General features: G+C 40.3%; 1 protein-coding gene across 1 annotated transcript in view; it reads left to right on the plus strand.

Moving 5' to 3' along the window:
- Positions 1 to 23,213, plus strand: part of LOC126162120 (unconventional myosin-XV) — a 504,442-nt gene that overhangs the window by 252,491 nt on the left and 228,738 nt on the right. Inside the window, exons 41-44 of the mRNA XM_049918408.1 lie at positions 3,187 to 3,374; positions 10,698 to 10,870; positions 12,245 to 12,373; positions 18,755 to 18,883. Coding sequence (XP_049774365.1) covers positions 3,187 to 3,374; positions 10,698 to 10,870; positions 12,245 to 12,373; positions 18,755 to 18,883 — 619 coding nt within the window. The remainder of the gene's footprint in view (positions 1 to 3,186; positions 3,375 to 10,697; positions 10,871 to 12,244; positions 12,374 to 18,754; positions 18,884 to 23,213) is intronic.

A 23,213-nucleotide genomic window follows, 5' to 3' on the forward strand; every position in this document is an offset into this window, starting at 1 on the left:
AGCCCAAATTTTTCTAATTTTATCCTCATAGTCTCTATATGATAAATGTGTAATTAATATATTATGTTTCTCGGAAGGTGATTTTAGAAAGTTTAAGAGCAATCCTGTTTTTAAAGTACAGACAGTTTGTTTGTCTGTATGCCTCTGACTGGAGTTGTCTGAGTGTATGATGTATAAATTCATGACTCCTCAGCCTTCTCCATGTGTGAATCATGGCAGGAGAATAATACACAAACTTGAACATCAAGAATTTTGTAAATAGTTCCCTTAGTTGTCATTTCCTGATAATTAATTTTAATTGTATGAAGCTTAGCTTTGAATCCCTTTTACAACAACTAGTTTATGTAAAATTTTCATATAAAGTGATAATGCCAGAATATTGGCTGTTGTGATGGACTGTAGTGATTTATTGCATATGGTGCAGTCAAACAATACAGAGTCTTTACATCACTTCTTGTACATTTTCTTATGTATTGGATTAGGTTCTGATAACCTGTAAAACTTTCTGCATTTTTTTCTTTATGATGTGCTGAATGATATCCACTGCTGATAATGTCTCCCCACTGAAGAAAATTTGTTGGTCCTACCTGCCAGTACATCTTCAATTTAGTTAGATATCTACTTAAATATTCCATAAGCACATGTCCTTCGCTGATACATATCAATTCTCTGTGTACAGTGGTTGCTTTACATGAATATTGGACATATTACCATGCATTCATTGCCTTTTAAAAGAGCAAACTAGCTAGTTACCAAACTGTAGAAGATATACACACTAACAAAAGAGGAGAACAAAACATGTGTCTGTAATACAGACTTCTTACCAAGGTAAAAGAAAGGAAATGTTTGATTCACACACAACTAGTTAAAGATTAAGTAGAAAATATTGAAAATTATATGGGTAGGTCAGATAACCAATGAAGGAATACTGAATCACATTGGGGGGAAAAGGTTGTATGGCACGACTTCGCTAAAAGAAGGGATATATTGCTAGGACACAGCCTAAGGAATCAAACAATACCTAATTTGTTAGTGGAGGGAAGAGTGGACTTAAACATTATAGATGTAGAACAGTGTTTGCATACAGGAAGCCAGTTCAAAGCTGTGTAGCTCATATGAGGAGACTTGAACGGGATAGAATAGTGTGTAAAGCTGCATCAAACCACTCTTCCAACGGCATCCTGGTCCACGCTGCTGGAGATGGTGGTCATATGTATGTGAGACGTGCTTGTTTGTGTGAATGAATGTGTATGTGTTTTATGTGAATGAATGTGTGTGTGTGTGTGTTTCCTTTTCTGACGAAGGCTGTGGACAAAAGCTAATGTGAAAGTGTCTTTTAGTTGTAGATGGCTGCAACTTAACATGTCATCTTTGCGTTAAGTAGCAATCTATCTTTTCCTGACACTGTTAAAGATGAAGATAATATGATGTTGTATTTAATTCTCTCTTTTAGCACAATTCTTGTGTTAGTAGTTGTTCTAAGCCATTTATTTACAAAACTTTTAAGAACAAAAGAGGTGTTGCTAATTTATTTAAATGGAATAGCTGGAAGCAGCTACAGTGGAAAGACAACTGTGAAGCAGTAGCTGAACAGCATTCTTATCAATATTGATAAGCTTCTTTGTTGCCCTCAGAAATCTGAATTTTTGCTATGTTTAAGGAGTAGTATGACAGTTTATCCATGTAACTTGGGAATCATTTGTAATCTTCAGTTCTTTTGCATAGATGTGATTCATTCTTCCATTCTATTTTGAGATAAGTCAGACTCTTCATTTTATGATAGCCCATAAAGGGGTGAATAATACTGCTATAAAAATCTTTGATCATATATCCAATGATGGTAAATGCCTGTCTCATAGCAAAGCTTAATTTGAAAGAAATTTGAAAAAGTTCCTTGTAAACAAACCTTTTTTTCCAAAGAAACTTGGCCGGCCGGGGTGGCTGAGCGGTTCTAGGCGCTACAGTCTGGAACCGTGGGAGCACTACAGTCGCAGGTTCGAATCCTGCCTCGGGCATGGATGTGTGTGATGTCCTTAGGTTAGTTAGGTTTAAGTAATTCTAAGTTCTAGGGGATTGATGACCTCAGAAGTTAAGTCCCATAGTGCTCAGAGCCATTTGAACCAAAGAAACTTGCTGTGTATTTAGTGCAAAGGTGTTACTTTCTTGAAAACTGAATTTTTCACTCTGCAACAGTGTGTGCGCTGATATGAAACTCCTTGGCAGATTAAAGCTGTACACTGAACCAAGACTCGGAATTTGGGACCTCTGCCTTTCCTGGATAAGCACTCTACTGACTGAGTTACCCAAGCACACCTCACAACCCTTTCTCACAGCTTTACTTCTGCAGTACCTCATCTCCTACCTTCCAAACTTCACAGAAGTTCTCTAGACACTCAGTAGAGCACTTGCCTGTGAAAAGCAAAGATACTGAGTTCGAATCTCAGACCAGCATACAGTTTTAAACTGCCAGGAAGTTTCATATCAGCACACACTCTGCTGCAGAGTGATAAGCTCACTCTGGGAACATTCCTTGGGCTATGGCTAAGCCAAGTCTCCGCGCTATTCTTTCTTCCGAGAGTGCTAGTCCTGCAAGTTTTGCAGGAGAGCTTCTATAAAGTTTGGAAGGTGGGTGATGAGGTACTGGCAGAAGTAAAGCTGTGAGGACAGATCATGAATCATGCTTGGGTAGCTGTCAATAGAGCACTTGCCTGTAAAAGCCAAAGATCCCAAGTTTGAGTCTCGCTCTGGCACACAGTTTTAATCTGCTGGCAAGCTTCTTGTTACCTTCTTGTTTGTGTTATTAAATGAAATATTTGTTTTTCGTTATAAGCAAATTCGTAAATTGTTTTTTGCTGTTTGAACTCATCTGTAAATGGCCATCATGCAGCCATATCTAAATACAAATTAAGCTGATAGTCTGTAAACTGACTCATTCCATGTCATTGTGATATATCCTGCAAAGTGGGCCATCGAACATTTAACTAACTAACTACTCCGTAAATATTGTATGTACTGCCCTAGCTGTTTTATAAACATCATTTAACATGTAAAGTGAAAAAGTATGTATACTATATTGATTTCTTGAACAGAGTCTTAATTTTTAAAATAATAATTATAACTCTTTTATGTAGCAGCAATGATGACAAATCAGAACAACAGAAAAATTAACTGGGAAAATTGTTTCAGTAATACAAATGCTCTTCCGAGGCCACGTTCCCCACCACCTCCAGTGCAACCTGGAGGGTTCTCTCAGCAGCAGTTGCAGCAACAGCATACGTCCTATCAACAAGTTGGTGCTTCTAGTCGACTCATGGACAGAGACCGCCGTTCTTCTGCATCAACGCATCTGACAGATCGTATGGAGCGTATTGAGAGTAAGTACTACTGGGTCACATCCATTTACTGTGCCACGTGCAGAAAATGATCCAGTATTTAATACCCTAAATCAGTGTATTTACATTTGATGCTTTATTTTTACAATTATTAGAAAAGTAAAACAAGAACAGGTCATTGAAAACTTGTTTATCACAAATGTCATTGACTCTTCTCTCGGAACTATTTTTCCAAGCCTTCCATACCTACATTATTTTTCCTGTATTTTTTTCTATTGTCTAACTGCATTACCTACTAACAAAATTATTCTTTTTAAACACCGACAGCTTTATGTGTAATGTAAAGTTTATATTTATGTGCGTTTGACAACTCTGCTACACATGATCCTATCTCAGTGATTGGTAAATATATAAGCTTCACCCTTCTTTGCATTGTGGCGTCATACATATTTCATATTTTGTGTTCAGAAACATAATTTTGCATATAGACTGTAAAAAAATTGTTGGTACCTAATTAAAGACAGGTCCATTGTCTTGTAATGACACTCTAAGGAGATGGAACAGAAATGTAAATCTAGGAAAATGTATTTGTGACATGATCATTGCTGACAAGGCTGTTTATTCGTGCTCTTGTTGCTGCATTATACAGTGTTGCTTAATGGCTAAATCCATCATTAAATTATAGGCAACTTGACAATCCCACATGTAAGCAGTAGTAGTAGTAGTAGCTTTATTCATCCGTAGATCTCTTTTTACAAGGATATGGGACATGTCAAAGTATTTACAAATTTAGATCAATTTAAAAATAAGCTAATTCGTATACACATATATTTACAGACTTCTAGTTAGAGACAATCATTAGATTTACTCCTGGTATGCAATACTTTTTTACAAATAACTTACACACACACACACACACACACACACACACACACACACACACACACACACACTCTGTTAGTGCATATCAGAAAATTGTACATTAGGTACTTAGTGTTGTCCTTTTTTTTAATATGCACTTAATGAATATTTATGACTGTAAAATGGTCATATTCTGGAAGATTATTTTGTCCTGCTGAGATCTATCTATCTATGTTCAGTTTCCACTATTAAATTCCAGCCCCATTTGGTAATTTATCAGATTTGTAACTCCCATAGATATGCTTTGACCAAGGTTATGAGTCCACGTCTTCATATGTCATGATTGGTGGGCAAAAAACAAAAATAGTTATATTTGTTTATTATTTACCACACAATAAAAACAAACTGCTCCAGTTCAGTGTCTAAGTCATTGTCTTAGCACTGTACTATTACTCAGAAACAAATGCACACAGTGTTTTGTGTGAAACTGTCAAACCAAATCACCACCTGTTGCCTGTTTCGCTCTTCTAGTAGCAGCAGAAATTCACGTAAAAACTGCCTCCTCTTCAGCTGAGGCAGCTTGCTGTACTATGGTGACTTGTAACATCATCCTTATGATATCAACCAGGCCCTGCACCAGAATTACGAAGTATCCTCCAAATCAGATTATCATTTGTGCAATTTCAGCCAGTTTTCAGCCTGAATAAGTGGACCAAAATGGTATTTGGGGACCTTCACAGATTGCCGAATCTGGTCGCAGCAGATCATGTTATAATATCGACTGAAGCGTGGTGACGGATAGAAGTATTAAAAACATAAAAAACAAAAGCTAGTACCAAAATGTTAAAGTAAAAATGGAACAGAATTAATGATAATAATGATCGCTAACTAATAAAAGACCTGTATAACAAGAAATCTATTTTCATAAATGCAAAACTTTGGCCCTACAACACTTAATAAACCAGAATGCCTTTATGCATTGGAATGCCTCTCATTAAGTACAGTCAAAAAATTAGGTGAAATAGAAAAGGAGAGGAAAATAATAAGGAAAATCTTGGGACCAAAATACACTCCTGGAAATTGAAATAAGAACACCGTGAATTCATTGTCCCAGGAAGGGGAAACTTTATTGACACATTCCTGGGGTCAGATACATCACATGATCACACTGACAGAACCACAGGCACATAGACACAGGCAACAGAGCATGCACAATGTCGGCACTAGTACAGTGTATATCCACCTTTCGCAGCAATGCAGGCTGCTATTCTCCCATGGAGACGATCGTAGAGATGCTGGATGTAGTCCTGTGGAACGGCTTGCCATGCCATTTCCACCTGGCACCTCAGTTGGACCAGCGTTCGTGCTGGACGTGCAGACCGCGTGAGACGACGCTTCATCCAGTCCCAAACATGCTCAATGGGGGACAGATCCGGAGATCTTGCTGGCCAGGGTAGTTGACTTACACCTTCTAGAGCACGTTGGGTGGCACGGGATACATGCGGACGTGCATTGTCCTGTTGGAACAGCAAGTTCCCTTGCCGGTCTAGGAATGGTAGAACGATGGGTTCGATGACGGTTTGGATGTACCGTGCACTATTCAGTGTCCCCTCGACGATCACCAGTGGTGTACGGCCAGTGTAGGAGATCGCTCCCCACACCATGATGCCGGGTGTTGGCCCTGTGTGCCTCGGTCGTATGCAGTCCTGATTGTGGCGCTCACCTGCACGGCGCCAAACACGCATACGACCATCATTGGCACCAAGGCAGAAGCGACTCTCATCGCTGAAGACGACACGTCTCCATTCGTCCCTCCATTCACGCCTGTCGCGACACCACTGGAGGCGGGCTGCATGATGTTGGGGCGTGAGCGGAAGACGGCCTAATGGTGTGCGGGACCGTAGCCCAGCTTCATGGAGACGGTTGCGAATGGTCCTCGCCGATACCCCAGGAGCAACAGTGACCCTAATTTGCTGGGAAGTGGCGGTGCGGTCCCCTACGGCACTGCGTAGGATCCTACGGTCTTGGCGTGCATCCGTGCGTCGCTGCGGTCCGGTCCCAGGTCGACGGGCACGTGCACCTTCCGCCGACCACTGGCGACAACATCGATGTACCGTGGAGACCTCACGCCCCACGTGTTGAGCAATTCGGCGGTACGTCCACCCGGCCTCCCGCATGCCCACTATACGCCCTCGCTCAAAGTCCGTCAACTGCACATACGGTTCACGTCCACGCTGTCGTGGCATGCTACCAGTGTTAAAGACTGCGATGGAGCTCCGTATGCCACGGCAAACTGGCTGACACTGACGGCGGCGGTGCACAAATGCTGCGCAGCTAGCGCCATTCGACGGCCAACACCGCGGTTCCTGGTGTGTCCGCTGTGCCGTGCGTGCGATCATTGCTTGTACAGCCCTCTCGCAGTGTCCGGAGCAAGTATGGTGGGTCTGACACACCGGTGTCAATGTGTTCTTTTTTCCATTTCCAGGAGTGTATGAGAATGAGAAATGGAAATTAAGAAATAAGTTTATGAAAAAGGCTAGATGAAAACAGAATATCAGGAAAAATTGTTAACTTCTTTCACAGAAGCCCAAAATATCACTGACGTAGATAAAAGAAGTTGAACCAGACCTGAGGGAAATGGAAATAATGGAGGAAGAAATAGGAAATAGAGAAAATTTCTGAGCAGAAGTAAAAGGTTTCCAGGAGAAAACGAAGAAAAAGACAAGTGCAATATGGACAGAAAAGAAAAGAGAAAAATATGGGGAAAGAATGAAAAATTACTAGAAAGAAAGAAAAGAGAAAAGAAAGAATACATAAGTTAATTCATGTGGTCCTTAGTAGGCCAAACCAATTTTTAAAAATCGCTTTTGAGTATAAGACAAATTTGGGATTTTGTCAACATAAATTATCTTCTAAATTATCAATACATTTTTATGATTTTTAATTATTTAAAAGTAATTGAAACATCATATTTTAGATGAAACAAGTTATCTCTGTTGAGATATTTTAACTTCATAACAATTCTTTGAATAATCAAAATGTTTTCGAACATGTATTCAGGATGATGCCTGTAGAACAGGCAGCAGCAGCAGCATCAGTGTTAGATGTTTGTATGCGCACAGGTGCTGTTTGACACAGTTGTCTTCTGTTACCTGTCTAGCGCAGTGTTTGCCGCTGCCTTTAGCAGCTAACAGCCTGTGCTGCTAGTCCCCGAGTATATGATGTGTTTGCTCTCTCCTCTTTTATTTTTTATTTTTACTTTATTTATTTATTTTTTATGCATAAATAATCTGCAAACCAGATCATCTGCACATGAATAATTGGAAATACAGTTTAGTTTCATAATGCTTTTTAAGAAAAGCATCAAAAAGCAGGTGAAGCAGTGCACTCATATTAGATTTGGTGTGATTAAGTTTGTGGACACTGTCCCCCATGAAACCTATTACATCAGTTGAAAAAGAGGTGATTTTGACTTCCAATAAATGTTAGTGATGTTGGAGAAACAGAAAATCTGATGCAAAAACTTGAACCACATTATGAAACCCAGTAAAGTAAATATAAGTAAAAAAACTGATGTGGAAGGAGATGAATAATTTCAAGCAATTTTATGCTGTAGCAAAAATTGGCTGTTATGTCACATCAAAACCAACTTTTACTGTGCAAAAACTATGCACAAAGTGCTTCCATCTTAGGCAGTTGATTAGGTATAAATCAAGTGCTTGCAACAATATTAGATGGACACAAAGAGTAGAAAATTCAACAGAGTTGTGTCACATTGTCTTCTAAATTTGACAGCAGCTCTCCTGTGTTCCTTACTGAACTAGCACCAGTGGAAAGAAGGGTAGATGGTAATGGCTTAGCCATAGTTTTTTCTTTCGTATATGAATGCCCTGCTTTGCAGCCCAATGTACACACTATATGGATGGGCTGTGAATTGTGATCAGATCATGCATGTGTTAAGAGCATTATGAAAGACAAGTGATTGCCTCAGATCTGAATCCAGCATACAGTTTTAATTCAGTAGATAGAAAATTATTGTTTAAATGTGATTTTTTCTCATTTTTATGCAAGGAAATTCTCTATCTCTCTTTTACGTTTATGATGTCTGCATTTTTGTTTATTCCAAGAATTTTGTATATGCCAATGGACTATTGTGATGTTTCACTGAATAAAAAACAGTTATTGTAATTAGGACCAGAATTTGGTAATCATCTGGATCTACCAAATGTACCAAGTACAATATGAAACTGATCACATGCAAATGTGATATTACTTTGATAATCTCTTAGTGCTAAATCATGTGTCCTAGCTGCTCTGTCCTGGTAGATGGCAGTGCAGGGGCATGTTCCCTGTGGGTACCCAGGTTCCACTTCTAAATTTGTCTTGAAGGACTGGTATATACAGAACATTATCACTCTAATTGCTGTGTATAAACTTGATGTGTATTATTATTATTATTTTATTAGTTTGGCCTACTGAGGACAACCTGAAATAACTTGTCTTATTTCTTTTCTCCTTTCTTTCTTTCCAACAGTTTTTCATTCTTTCCCTATGTTGGCTTCCTGGCTGATTAAAACTGTGTGCCAGACTGAGACTCAAACTCTGGACCTTTGCCTTTCATGTTCAACTGCTCTACCAACTGATCTACCCAAGCGTGACTCACCTCTGTCCTCACAGCTTTACTTCCACCAGTACCTCGTCTCCTACCTCCAGGAGTGCTAGTCCTGCATGTTTTGCAGGAGAACTTCTGTGAAGTATTTCTGGTAGCAGGTGAGGTACTGACAGAAGTAAAGTTGTGAGGACAGTTTGTGAGCCGTTCTTGGGTAACTCAGTTGGTAGAGTCCATGTTCCAAGTTTGACCCACAGTCCGACACGCTGTTTTGATCTGCCAGGAAGTTTCATATCAGTGCATAGTCTGCTGCAGAATGACGAATTCATTCTATTTCCAATGTTGTTCTCTTCTTTCCTCTGGTCATATTACAATTGTTGCTTCATTTCCTTTCTTCTGGAAGGCCTTGAAACTGTTTGCTTTTGCTCAGAACTTCACTCTTTCTCCTATTTCTTCCTTCATCATTTCTGTTTCCTTAGGCTTGTTGTAACTTCTTTGATCCATGTCATGAATAGTTTAGGGTTTCTGTCACAAAAGTTAGTAATTATTTTTGTTATTTTTTTCCAGCTGGCCTGTTTAGGTGCCCATAGAATAAAACTCTTTCTCGTTGTGTAACATTCGTTCTATTTTTTGATAAACTTCTTTGTTACTTTTAAATTTCCATTTCCCATCCTCTTATACTGGTCCCAAAATTTTCCTTGTTATTTTCCTTTCTGTTCATCTGTTAAGAACCCTTTTTCTCCAGGCTGAAATTTATGTCACATACTAAAGTGTATGGCCCTTGGTGAAGTAATAAATTTAAGATTTTACATCAGTGCAATCAAAAGATATGACAGTTTACATCACATCTTTTGATTCTTGCAAACTCACTCATGAAACCCTTTGGGGTACTTCCCATTGACCTAAATTGTGAAATTAGGTATGAAGCAAGGCCTGACAATAGAAGTAAGGAAAAAATCTAGAAAAAGGGGTAGGTTTCTGGAAAGCCATCCAGAACCTCAGGTCAGGGGAGACTTACCATAAGGGACGTGTAGGAAAGACTGATTGTTGGGGTCTGCATCAGACGAGATTCTGTCTTCCAACTTTAAGCTCTCAGGTTTTCAAATCTCATCCAATGCAGTCCCCAACAATCAGTCTTTCCTTCTGAGCCTGTACGGTAAGTCTCCCTTGACCTGTGTTTGTGGGTGACTTTCCCAAAATCTACCCCTTTCCCTACATCTCTCCAGACCTTTTCCTTCACCCCTCAACCCTTTGGCTTGAAGAAGGAACCATTGACTTAAATATATATCTACCCAACTTTTACACACACACACATTTCCCAAAATCTACCCCTTTCCCTACATCTCTCCAGACCTTTTCCTTCACCCCTCAACCCTTTGGCTTGAAGAAGGAACCATTGACTTTAATATATATCTACCCAACTTTTACACACCCACACACACACACACACACACACACACACACACACACACACACACACTCTCTGTGGAATTTTCCCAAACAATAATTCTGTACATCAATAGTGACTGTATACTGCCATGATACATTGTCACCACCAAAGAGCAGCTTGTGTATTCAGTTTTTTACGTAGATTGTTACGGTGCATTTCTCACTTCAGATTCTCTTGAATATGTATCCCTAAATTTTTCTTTTATTGCTTGCAGTTGAGTCATTTTTCTCCTCTTGATTAAAACTGGGTTTGCTGCAGGATGGAGGTTTTCGTGGTGTGTAAGTTTAATTCTGCTGTGGTGGTGTGTGTACACTGTTTATATTTTCTTCATTGGATTTGTATTTTGCTATTATTTGGCAGTGCACTCTGCTGTTAATGTATTTAGAATTTTTGTATGAAAGTGTCTTTCTGTGTTAACTAAAGTTTTCCTTCAATGTTTTCGTAGTTGAGGAGTCGTCTGAATTCCTGCAGCCTGTGGATTCAGCACCACCACCAGCTGTAGAGCGACAGGATCCTAGCCATCAGCTTGAGGCTATTAAAACAGTGCTGTTTCCTCCCAGCACTGCTGCTTACTTCACATACAATAGAGTAGCCTGGAGGCTTATAGTCAGGAAAGAGGTCAGTTCCTTTTTAAGAAATTTATGTGTGGTCCATGTGGAGTTTTAAGGTTATAGAAGTACTGAAATAAAATTAGCAACACATGCGAAACTAACATTTAATTTTGTGTGCTAGAAAGATTGGAAGAATACGTTAAAAAGTACAGAAACTGCTGTGAAGTCTTACTCTGAAATGAGTATGCTGCTTAAAACTTCTCTTCATATTGAATTATCACATGTATGTTTCACCATCTTGCAGTTTTGTTTGTAATGGATGATAATATAATGAACAGATTCACGTTTTGATAATGGTAAAAGTGTCACAAGTTGGAACAGATGGACAAAACAACTGTAATAACGAATAGCCTGGTAGCCAAGAACTAATCAGATAGCAAAAAGAGGAGAAGGATTCTATTCTGTGCTGTAGTGAGTGCAGCCCATTCTCTCAAGTGCTGCCTGTAAATATGAGGGCATGCTGAAAATTAAAGCCTCCGAAATTTTTATTCTGTGGTCAATATTGGTTGAGGTATTAAATGTTGTGCATGTTACTCAGTCAACCATCCCTGTTTGTTGATGCAAGTTGCAACCCTCTGCTGTTAGAGGGCTTTGAATTGCAATGTGTAAAGTAACTAAATCGGTGTGTTGCAAACAGTGTGCTGTAATTGAGTCTCTAATCGCAGAGGAGTTCATCCGCACATGAAGGACCCTCTGCTTCTGCATGTCAATGCCATACCACACATGAACACTGCAATGTCTTTAACAATTCGATGCCTTGGGTTCACTGTCATTGATCACTCTCCATACTTGGCAGCATCTGATTTTAATCGGTTTCCAGAACTTAAAGAACACCTTCAGGGACCTCACTTTGATAGTAATGAAGTGGTGCAAGCAGAGGGGAGGTTGTGACTTCGGCAGGTTGTGGCTTCGGCAACAATGTTGAACATTCTTCACTGACGGTATCAACAAACTGGTCTCTCTGTGGGAGAAGTGTGTTCATCAACCGGGTGACTGTGTTAAGAAATAATTATGTAGACATGAAAAGTAAAGATGTAGAACGTTAATAAACCTTGTTTTATTTCGAAAGCTTTAAGAGTTTCCCCATCAAAAAGTCAGAGGCATTACTTTTCAGCATGCCCATGTAATTACAATATGCCTTAATAGGATTTAAAGAATAAAATTTTGTTATTATTATGTAAAAAGATCATGTATTCTCTTAGAACATTTGATTAGATATAAGTGAGGGCTTGAAGCTCCTGAACTTGCTGAGTAAAATAAATGTATGTTTAGAAATCAAAGGTGAAAAATTCATTTGCATTAACGAAGTATCAATGTATGTATAAACTACCATTTGGAATACTTATCTGGTAAGTAAAATCTGTTGTGGCCTATCTTGCAGGTGTTCACACCTAGTGAAGTCCTCACCAGCCCATTGGCCTTGCATCTAGTCTTTTGCCAAGTTGTCCAAGACTGCCTTAGTACTGGTTGTCTTCGTATTTCAAGGGACCAGCGTACCAAAATGAGAAAGGTGAGATTTTTTGTGTACACTGAGTATGTATCACTAAAAGCAGGGAGCAACACACATCTCACACAAATTAATATCTAGTGTAGAAATTGTGTAAACTTCAGCATAGATGAATGATAAGTCTTGAAGAATCACTGTAGGTATGATACAGCATACAAAAGACATCTATAACTTGTTTCCCTGATTTACATGTTAGCTATACATTACGTACCTGTAGTAAGATGTATTAAAACATTTGATTGGAAACAAAAATGAGAGTATAGAACTTGGTATGTTTTTAAGGTCTCCTCCAGTACAAAACTAAGCGAATTTATAGTGGACTATTATGCTGGTTGTTAAATTGCAGACATTTTTTGTGTGTTTTTATTTCAACATTTCTGTCTTAGTGGCAGTGAATGGGAACACAAATATAAAAGAATAGATAAGGGAATGTTAAGAAGAGTGTCTAGGTTATTTAGTGGCAGTGAATGGGAACACAAATATAAAAGAATAGAAAAGAGAATGTTGAGAAGAGTGTCTAGGTGTATGAGGGAAAGTATGAAGCAAAAAGTGATGTACATGGAAAGTACAAAAGTATATAGCAGACAGGAGAAATTGCTGTGATGGAAGTGATGAGATGTATGGTTAGTAAAATAACATAGCATGGGGGAGGGGGGGGGGGTATTAACAAGTTAGAGAAGGGGTGCAATGACTGGCAGTTTGAGTTGGAGAATGTATGCAGTAGTGCCCATGAAAGGTATGAATTAGGGCTTATATTAGGAGTGACTGACAGTGTAATTTAAAAGAATTTTTTACTTGAAAGTCTATGGAACTCTGTGGTTAATGTGTGTGGCATAACACTTGCCTTGTACCCACTGTTTCTTGATAGCTGTTAAGCTGGAAGCTTCTCTTATCACCTACTCAAATACAAGAAGAAAATGATAACTGATATGATGACTTTTCTCTCCTGATGCCTCTCTGAATGTCACCCTCAAACTGAGGACTGGTTGTGATGAGAGAGAGGGCATCCTCAAACTGAGGACATTGTGACATTCAGTACTATTTGCAGATTATTCATCAGAGTGACTGAAAATAGGAATACATACATATTTAAGTGCATGCTTTCTTGATGAAATCTTATCAGGTTAGCAACTATCATGGGGTCATATTGCTCCAAAGATTCAATAATTTTCCTATTAATCATTTTCAAGCATACTGTTGAGTCCAGGTCCCGATTGTTCCTTTCATAGTTGCTGGACCAAAGATTCGATTGTTGAGTGGCCAAAGGGGCAGCCAGTTGCATGCCCCTGAAAGACATGTCATGACCAGTAGTGATGGGCCCCAGACAGAGTGGAGGGGGATCCAGGCGTAGAGTCCTGCTGTGTGTCTGTTCTGCTCGTTGTCTTTGCTGCTTTCACATCAGAGCGTTACTTGTGTAATTTTGCTAGCACCACATCCCAGTCAGAGCTCATTTGGAAACCACTGTCTCGGTTAACATCATGATCATTTAGCAAAATTAGGTAGATAGAGTGCTACTCACCGTAAAGATGACCCATTGAGTTGCAGACAGGCACAGCGAAAAGACTGCTACACATTAACAGTTTTCAGCCAAAGCCTTCTTCAGCAAAGAAAGCACCCACACATTAACACAAGCAAGCACACCTTACACACACATTATCGCCACCACCAACAGCTCTGACCGTAACGCGACTGTCAAATGATAATCAATCTGAAGTGGGGTGGGGAAGGGGGAGGTATGGATGGGGGAGAGAGAGCACTGTCTAGTGGGGCATCTAGGGACTAGAGACTGCAGGTGCAGCATCAGGAGGTGGGGTGTGGGGGAAGAAACGGGGAGCAGAAGACAGGAGAGCAAAGAGTGGAAAAGAATGGGAAAGTACATTGGTAGAGGGCACCACACTAAAAGGGTAAGAGACTGTGAAAAAGAAGAAGGCAGTAGGATGAGGGGGCAGAAACTGTTTGTTGGAGGGTTTGGGGTGAGTAGGTTCCCGTAGGTTGAGGCCGGCATACTTTTGGGACCGGAGTATATGTTGTAAGGATAACTCCCATTTGCACAGTTCTGAAAAGGTAGTGTTGGAGGGGAGGGTCCAGAGGGCCTGGGTTGTGAAGCAGTCATTGAAATCAATTATGTTATGTTCAGTTGCATGTTGAGCCACAGGGTGATCTGCTTCGTTCTTGACCACAGTTTGGCAGTGGCTGTTCATCCTGGTGTAAAGCAGGTTGGAAGTTATACCAATATAAGAAACTGTGCAGTGTTTGCAGCAGAGCATGAATACAATGTTGTTGCTTTCACAGGTGGTCCAGCCTTTGATGGAGTAAGATAACCTGTGAGACGACTAGAATAGGAAGTGCTGGGTGGGTGGATTGAGCAAGTCTTGCACCTGGGCCTTCCACAGGGACATGATGCCTGTAGCAAGGGGTTGGGATCGGGAGTGGCATAGGGATGGACTAAGATGGTGTGGAGGTTGGGTGGTCTATGGAACATCACTTTAGGAGGGGTGGGAAAGATCTCTGAAGAAGGACGTGGTTCAGTTGTTGCAGTCTGAAGTGGTATTGGGTGCTGAAGGGGCACTCTTTTGTAGCTGGTTCTTGAGATTGGTGGCAGGATTCGGGGATGTGTGCGGAAATGGCACAGGAAATCTGTTTGCTGACTAGTTCTGGGGGATAGTGCCTATCTGTGAAGGTCTTGGTGAGACCTTCGGCATACTGGGAAAGGGGGCTCTTGTCACTACTGATACGCCATCCCCAGGTGGCAAGGCTGTATTGGAGATGATTTTTTAGTGGAAGAAATGGCAGCTATAAAAGGCAGGTACGTTTGGTGGTTGGTAGGTTTAATATGGACAGAGATGTGGATGGAGCCATCAGAGGGGAGATAGTCAATGTGTAGGAAGGTGACATGCTCGGCTGGAGATGTCGGTCAATGAGGGCTAAAATCCTTTCAGTGGGGGCTCAATAACCAGCTACAATAGAGTGTCTTGGATTGTTGCATTTGTGAATTTTGGAGAGCATGTAGAAGGTGGGTGCGTAGGTTGTCATAGAGGTGGGCAGGGAAATAGATTCAGTGGAAAGGTCATGGGAAGGACCTAAGATCTTAAGCAGGGATTGGAGGTTATGTTGGACATCTAGGATGGGATCATTCTGGCTTTCTGCCAGGTAGTCACTGCGACTCATTGCAGTGGTGGAGCCTTTGTCTGCAGGGAGGATGATTAGGTTAGGGTCTGTTTTGGGACTGTGTATGGCTGTCCTTTCCTCTGCTGAAAGATTGATGTTATTAGGAAGGGACCTGGGGAAGGATGGTGAGGTCAAGTTGGAGGTAACGAATTCTTGGAAAGTGGCCAGGGGTAGTTAGATGGGAGGGAGGGAGAGGATTGCAGTTGCATGAACTAGATGTGGCAGGTTTCAATGTTGGAATTAGGTTGGCTTTGCCTGGAGGGATTGGTGGCAAAGAAATGTTCCCATTGCAGGGTTCAGGAGAAGCAGAGTAGGTCCTTGACACGCGAAACATGGTTAAATTTGCATTTAGGGCTAATAGTGAGTCTTCTGGATAGGACTGAAACTACTGTGGGGCTGAGGATTTTGGTGGAAAGTGTTCGAGGATTTTTTAGGTTCTGCAGTTGGAATGTTGGTAGGGAGTTTTGTGAGATGTGTCAATTTGAAAGGTCCATTAGGGAGGGTCTTGGTGCTATGATGATGAATGGCCACTGCCAAACAGTGACCAAGAGCAAAGTAGACCACCCTGTGGCTCAACATTCAGATAAACATAACATGCTTGATTTCAATAGCTGTTTTACTACCCAAGCCATCTGGATCCTCCCCTCCACCACCAGCTTTTCTGAACTGGATCTGGGAGTTACTCTTACAGCTCATTCTCCGTTCCAAAATTATCCTGGTCTCAAACTACAGTAATCTACTGTCCCCACACTATCCACCCAATAGTTCCCACTCCCTTGTCCTATTACCTCCTCCCTTTTCACATTTTCTCACCCCCTTCGCATGCTGTAAAGTGCCATTTGTACCCATCTGTCATTTCCCCTCTCCTGCTCCTCTCCTTCTTTTCCCTCCGTCCACATCCCACCTGCTGACACTGCACCTGGCAGTCTTCTCTAATCCCTGCACACAATGTTAGACAGTGCTCTTGTCTCCCCCCCCCTTCCCTATTCCCCCACCTCCATCCCAACTGTACCCTGCTATCCATCACCATTTCCCACCCCACTCCAGATTTCTATTCAGTGACAACCACATTCTAGTAGAAGCTGCCGGTGGTAGTGGTCCTGTGTACATGTAGTGTGCTTGCTTTTGTGAACATGCCTGTTTTCTTTACTGCAGAAGGCTTTGGCCAAAAGCTGTTAATGCGTAACAGTCTTTTCATTATGCCTGCCTGCAACTTGATGGGTCATTTTTACATTGAGTAGCAATCTATATTTTACTATAGTTGATATTGCAACCTGGCATTTCCATTGTTTAAAGATCATTGTTTACTCATATATCCACTGCCCTTTTGATGATCAAATCCCAGTATGTGTTGGCATTACACAATACCTTTGTCTGTTTTTAATAAAACATATGCACTTCATTCATTTTGTGCTCTGCCACTGCAGACTTGCCAGTTTATCTGAAGCAAATGCTCCTCACTTGTTCTGACAGCACTGTAAGATTTATCGCTGTGTCTAATTGGTGTGCTGCATGTCATACTCACAACTAACACTGTAGATGCCAGGTGCCCATAGCAGAAGTTGGCCTTTTACTGAGCCAAACATGTTATTGATTTTAACCATTCCACTCAGTGGACGTAATCAAGAATATGCTTTGGTTACCCAAAGACCCACTAGGGCTACAGGCACCTGGCACCTACAGCATCATTTGTGAGTCTGGCATGCAGTACATTGACCAGATGTGGCAATGCATCTCCCAGCACTGTTCAAAATATGTGGGGCATTCGCCTTAGTCAATCTGACAAGTTTGCAGCGGCAGAGCACTGTAATGTTTTTGAACAGGCAAAGGTGCTGTGGCTTGCCAATGGGCTCTAGGATTCAGTTATCAAAGAAGCTGCAGAAGTAAGAGTAAATTGCAATTTTGTCAGCCAGGAGAACGATTTCCAACTGAGCTCTGTATGACATGAGGTGTTAGCAAAAATACAATGGAAGGCAGTGGGGGTAAAGGCAGGCAGCACCAAGATTTGATAGCTGAATGCCCTTCCACCCTGTCTGGGGGCCTTCCACTACCAGTCGTGACATCTCAACCAGAGGAGTCTGTTCTCCAGCAGCTATAAAGGAACATACTGAACATGAACCCAAGAAGGTGACAAGTAGGAAACTTGTTGAAATGTGAAAATATCACAGGTGTCCTAGAAAATCTGGATACCTGGTGCCATTTAAATGGGTTAACATTAAATGTTTTGAAAAGCCAACTGATGCTATTTAAAACTGACCAAGTAAAAACAAGTATATTCAGATAATCCACAAAAATTAGGAGCTAAAGGAAGCTGACTGTGTAAAATTCTTGGGAAAGCATCATGATGAATACCTGTCATGGATATCAGAAATTGCACTCCTGGCAAATAAATTAAACACGCTGGCATTCACTATAACAGTCTGTGGTAACACAACCAACATACACACAAAAAACCATATTTACTTTGAATTCATAGTGAGATATGGCATTATATTTTGAGAAGGCACAGGAAACATGAAAAGAATATTTACCTTGCAAAAGTAATTATCAAGAATATGTGTCTTGCTCTCCACTTTTAAGAGATCCGACACTATTAAGTATTCCATGGCTGTATACATATGAACAAATTCTTTTCACTCTCAACAATCCTGATCTATTTTTAGTAAATAATTTCCAGCATCTGTACAGTATTAGGAGTAAAGGAAACTTCAGGCTTCCTGCCCACCGTCTGGAGCTCTTTTCCAAAAATCCACAGTACACAAGAATGAAGATTTGTAACTAATTAAAAGACAAAAATATAAATAAGATCTAGAGTAGTTTGGTGAAGAGAAAATTTGTACATCATACTAATCCAAAAGTGTTATTATGCAGCAAAGGAATTCTTGAATGATAATATTGTTATTTGAGTAGTATGCAGGAAAAGGCACTGAAAAATGTCAGTCTACAATACTTTTGAATGATGATTCAATTCTCAAGTAGTTTGTAAAATTAAATGTGGTGTATACCCTAGAGTTTAGTATGTATAATGTGAACGAGCCTCCTGTACAGTATATCACTGACTTCACTTGTATGTTATGAAACATTAAACCTCTGATTCTGGCAATGATAAGTAAGATCTATCAGTTAAACCTGTGATCAGTGCCTTAAAAAGTTATTTTTGAAAAAAATTGTATTTTGTACAAAATTTTATTATGGGTCATTGACTTATTTTTACAGTTGCTGGACAACTATGGTGTTACCCTTAGCAACATACACTCAGCTCAGCAAAAAGTTACCATTAAGAAGAATGTCGTTGACATTGCTAAAGACTGGCCTATTTATTTTGCAAGAATATTTCCCGTATCGGTATGTATGTTTTATTTTTGTGTGTCATTACCATATTCAATATGATAAAAAGTTTATAAAATATATTCAAAATTTGCAGCTAAGGAATTTGACAGACCATTTTCCTCCATCTTAGTTCTAGCTTTTGGAATACATCTTCGTGCATTTTGCTGCAATAAATTTGCTGCTTACATCCGTCGATGCTCAGTAAACAATACACTTCACATAAGGATAAGATTCTTTATTGGTCTGCACAAAACGAAGATAAATAACTATTATCATGTAATATACTCTTATTGCCCTACTGGTTATTTTTTGTAATGTGCATCCGACAACTGCACACATTCTGATCTTCATGCTGCTGCAGGTAACAATGTACTATCTGCTGGAGAATGTGGTCTTTCCAGTGTTGGTCATTTGCCACATTGTCAGTGGATAGTGTGGTGTGACTTGCAAGCTGAAGTCACTCATCACATCCCCACAAGGAAAGGAAAAAAAAAATAACTTGAGCTATGATATGTCTGCCAGCTTGAAATGGAACCACACTTCTCATATGTAATGATTTTCTGTTGTGGCTGTTTATTGATGTTTCGTGTGGTAATGCGAAGTGGATGGTGGCCAGTCAGTTTGCAGGTGGTCAACCATGCTCTGTATGATGCTACAGTGCAGTTGGCTGCAGTGTGACGGATGTTCTGCATCAGGTGTTGGCCTGTATTTCAGTGACATCTTCTGCACTTAGGTAGGCAGGTTTGCAGCAGTCATTGGACACTACTGTGCCTACCCCTTTAATATGGAGAGTGAGAGTTGTTTCATTTTGTCCTGTAACTATGTATTGGCCTTAAAGGGAAGTTCCAGTGATCTGAGCAGTGGTCCACATCAGAGGAAAAAGTGCTTCATTCTTTCCAGGTCTTTGAAAACAAAAGTAACTTGTTTTCCATGCCGTGTAGTTCCATTTGATTGCAAGGCCTCCATTTGCCACTGGAGATCCATGGGGAAATCTTGAGTAGAGCACAGAAGGTCAGGTTGTTGTTTAGAAAACTCCCTGGTAGATGCAAAGGCTTGCCATACAATAGCTCTGCTGAGTAGGCATGTAGGTATTCTTTTAATACATAGCACAATCCCAACAACACTACTGGTACATGAATCTGTTCTGTGGCACGATATAGCGGCCTTCAAAGAACAGTGTAGGCACTCCACAATGCTGTTTGCAGCTGCATGATATGCAGAAGTTCATAATTTCTGTACCCCGTACAGCCAGGTCATTGGATGAAATATTTCAGCCACCTACAGCCAACTCTGGATCAGAAGTCAGTTGGTGGGTACAGCCAAAATGTAAATTCCAAATGTGTGTGAACACACACACATTCTCGGCAGTTTTTGTTTCCAGTGGGAATACCTCCAGCTACATGGTGTATGTGTCGGTCATTGTCAGGCTTAAACAGCAGTTACATGCAACCCGGAGTGGTCGTACCAAGCCCAGGGGGACGTGTGAGAATCGTGCCTCTGGGATGAGAAAACTCCCAAGCGGAGCTTGTACTGCCTTGTTACTTTGCACTTCTGGCAGGGAATGCAGGTTACAGGCTTTCAAATAATAATGAAGAAATCAGGTGATGGGGTGTGGCCCTCAACTACACAGCCACAGACTAGGGGCTGGTATACATGGTTGCCGCATTACAGATACTGCTTAGTCTACAGTATACGATAAGAATACAGACATGAATTGAATGGTCAAAGGTTTTTATCACTCGGTAATTGTGAATTATGAAAGTAACATATAAAATTATAAATTAAAGATTGCAATTAAATAAAATTTGCAACTTTAAATGATGAGTACAATAGTAGAAGTACTTTTGAGACTGCAGTATATTTCTGCAAAACACTTAATGGTGTCAATAGTCCAGCAATTAAATAAAATATAAGTTGAATAACAGGGAAACAATAGATTCCTACAGCATGTAATTAGTTATGAACAACAACAAAGCTCGGGAGATATTCACATCTAAACACGCACTACGTCTTCAATGTACCGTATTTACTCGAATCTAAGCCGCACTTTTTTTCCGGTTTTTGTAATCCAAAAAGCCGCATGCGGCTTAGAATCGAGTGCAAAGCAAGTGGAAGTTCTGAAAAATGTTGGTAGGTGCTGCCACAACCAACTTCTGCCGTCGAATATATGTAAAGGTACACAGGCATGCTTTGTCGGCACAAAGATAAATACTGGCGCCCAAAAAAAAAAAAAAAAAAGGGGTGGAAGACGAGCTTTTTTTTCTCCGCCCCGAGTTTCGACCACTGCATTTTCATACATTATCCAACGAAGTAAATACAAATTCCGTATTGTTCATCTTCGAATGTAGCAGAATTTCAATGTACTGCGAAAATCCGACATGCAAGACTGTTTGGGCTGCTTGTCAATATGGCCAACTCTACTTTCTGAATTTTTTCCTACCTGTGAGAAGAGATGGTTGCTAATAGGAACCTGATGAAATGTGAATCACATGCTGTATTCTCTTCACCATAAGAATAATACGAATATCAACATTTTGTCATGTATTCTTTCGTGTTTGCTGCTACCTCATTTAAATCCTGCCTGCCTAATAAACTCCGAAACTAGAGTGAGACAACAGCAAACGCGGAAGAATATACGTATCGTGTCATGTTTATATTAGTATTATTCTTATGCCTAATAGTGATACAGTCGGAAATGAAGCACGGCAACTGACTAGATTTTTAATTCTAAGATGACTCTAATTTCTGTGCAGAATTTGATGTACTAAAGAAGCGGCCGCAAAGATTTTCAAACGGAGAAACATTTTCGCCTAACTCTCGTTCAGAACATGTTCTATCATACGCAGTCTATTATTTGGTTCTTGTTGATCATTATCAAAGAAAGCAGCAGTGTAAGTGAGAACAAATAGCAGTCTCTTGCCATTGTTTCGCTGATGAGATGATTACTTTCTCTTTTTTTTTAATTGTAAGCGGCGGTAGCGCGCACTAAAGCAAGTCATGCCGCGAGCGGCGACAGGCCGTAAACACGCACTATCAGAATGCGACAAACAATGCGTGACACAGTACAGTAATGCATTTTCAGCTTAGAGTGACGCAAACACCTATAACAAAGAAAACAGCACTTATCAGATCAAAGCAAAATAAGCAATCGATTCAAACCAGACGAAGCACGTGAAAAAGGAAGGGTACCCGTATAAATACGGACGGAGCGCCGGACGTGTAGCAATGGCTACCTGGTAAAGCTTAACTGCTAAACTTACGACTCGAACCAAACTACTGTAGCTGTATCGTTATTTATTCGACCTAAATTGTGTCTCATATTACAATGGACCAACTTTGTTTCGATTTGGAGGTGCGGCCTAAAACTTTACTCTCCCCTTGAATTTCGAGTCTCAAATTTCCGGTGCGGCTTAGATTCGGGAATTTTTTTTTCCTTTATTTCGAGTCTCATTTTTCAGGTGCGGCTTAGATTCGAGTGCGGCTTAGATTCGAGTAAATACGGTAGAAGCCACGGAAATCTCACAAGTGCACAAGTCAGCACTCCAAAGTAATTCTATCTGCCGCGACCCCACGCAAACCATTCCACACTCTCCAAGTCTCTCCCGCGACCGAGCATCTATCACGCCGTCACATCCAGTACGTTCTCCGTGTCCTGTGCGACTCTCCAGAACTCGCTCCTGAACTCATTTCCATCCAGTCTCCCCATTCACGGGCGCTGTGATTGGCTAGAGCACTCACGCCATGTCTTCAATCCAATGCACCAACATAAACATAATGAAAAGCATACGAAATACTGGAGTTACATTTACATAACTTGAAGTTAAATAAATACTCCTATGGCTGGACCATAAACACACTCTAACACACATTATTAGATACATAAACAAATTAAATAAATATATATATATCAAAGGAATAGAACAAAAGGTAGGCCAGTAGCCTAATGTCTCTGAGCTTTCTAAAACACAGTAAATATTTAACCAATTTATTGATGAATAGTATATATCAGATATAAACAAAGACATAGATGAGTAAGTATATTTATAAGCATGCTGCTACCATTTTTTCGTGTAACTGTGGAGTACGTATGGCCTGACATAATTGATTGTAATCGGCCACTTTGACCTCCAATAACTCCTGTATTATTCAAGTTGCATGCCTGTAATTCATACCAATTTAAGTTTACACTAATAGCTTTCTACAGACACATAGATCAAAGAAATAAGATGAAACATTTAGATTTTGGAAATTCGTTACTGTGTGTCATTTGTATAATTTACAGTCAGATACTAAACTTTAAACTACTAAAGATATTGAAAATCTGATTACTCCATCAGAATCATCG

Source organism: Schistocerca cancellata, chromosome 2 (assembly GCF_023864275.1).
Source record: "Schistocerca cancellata isolate TAMUIC-IGC-003103 chromosome 2, iqSchCanc2.1, whole genome shotgun sequence".
NCBI classification, from domain to species: Eukaryota; Metazoa; Arthropoda; class Insecta; order Orthoptera; family Acrididae; genus Schistocerca; species Schistocerca cancellata.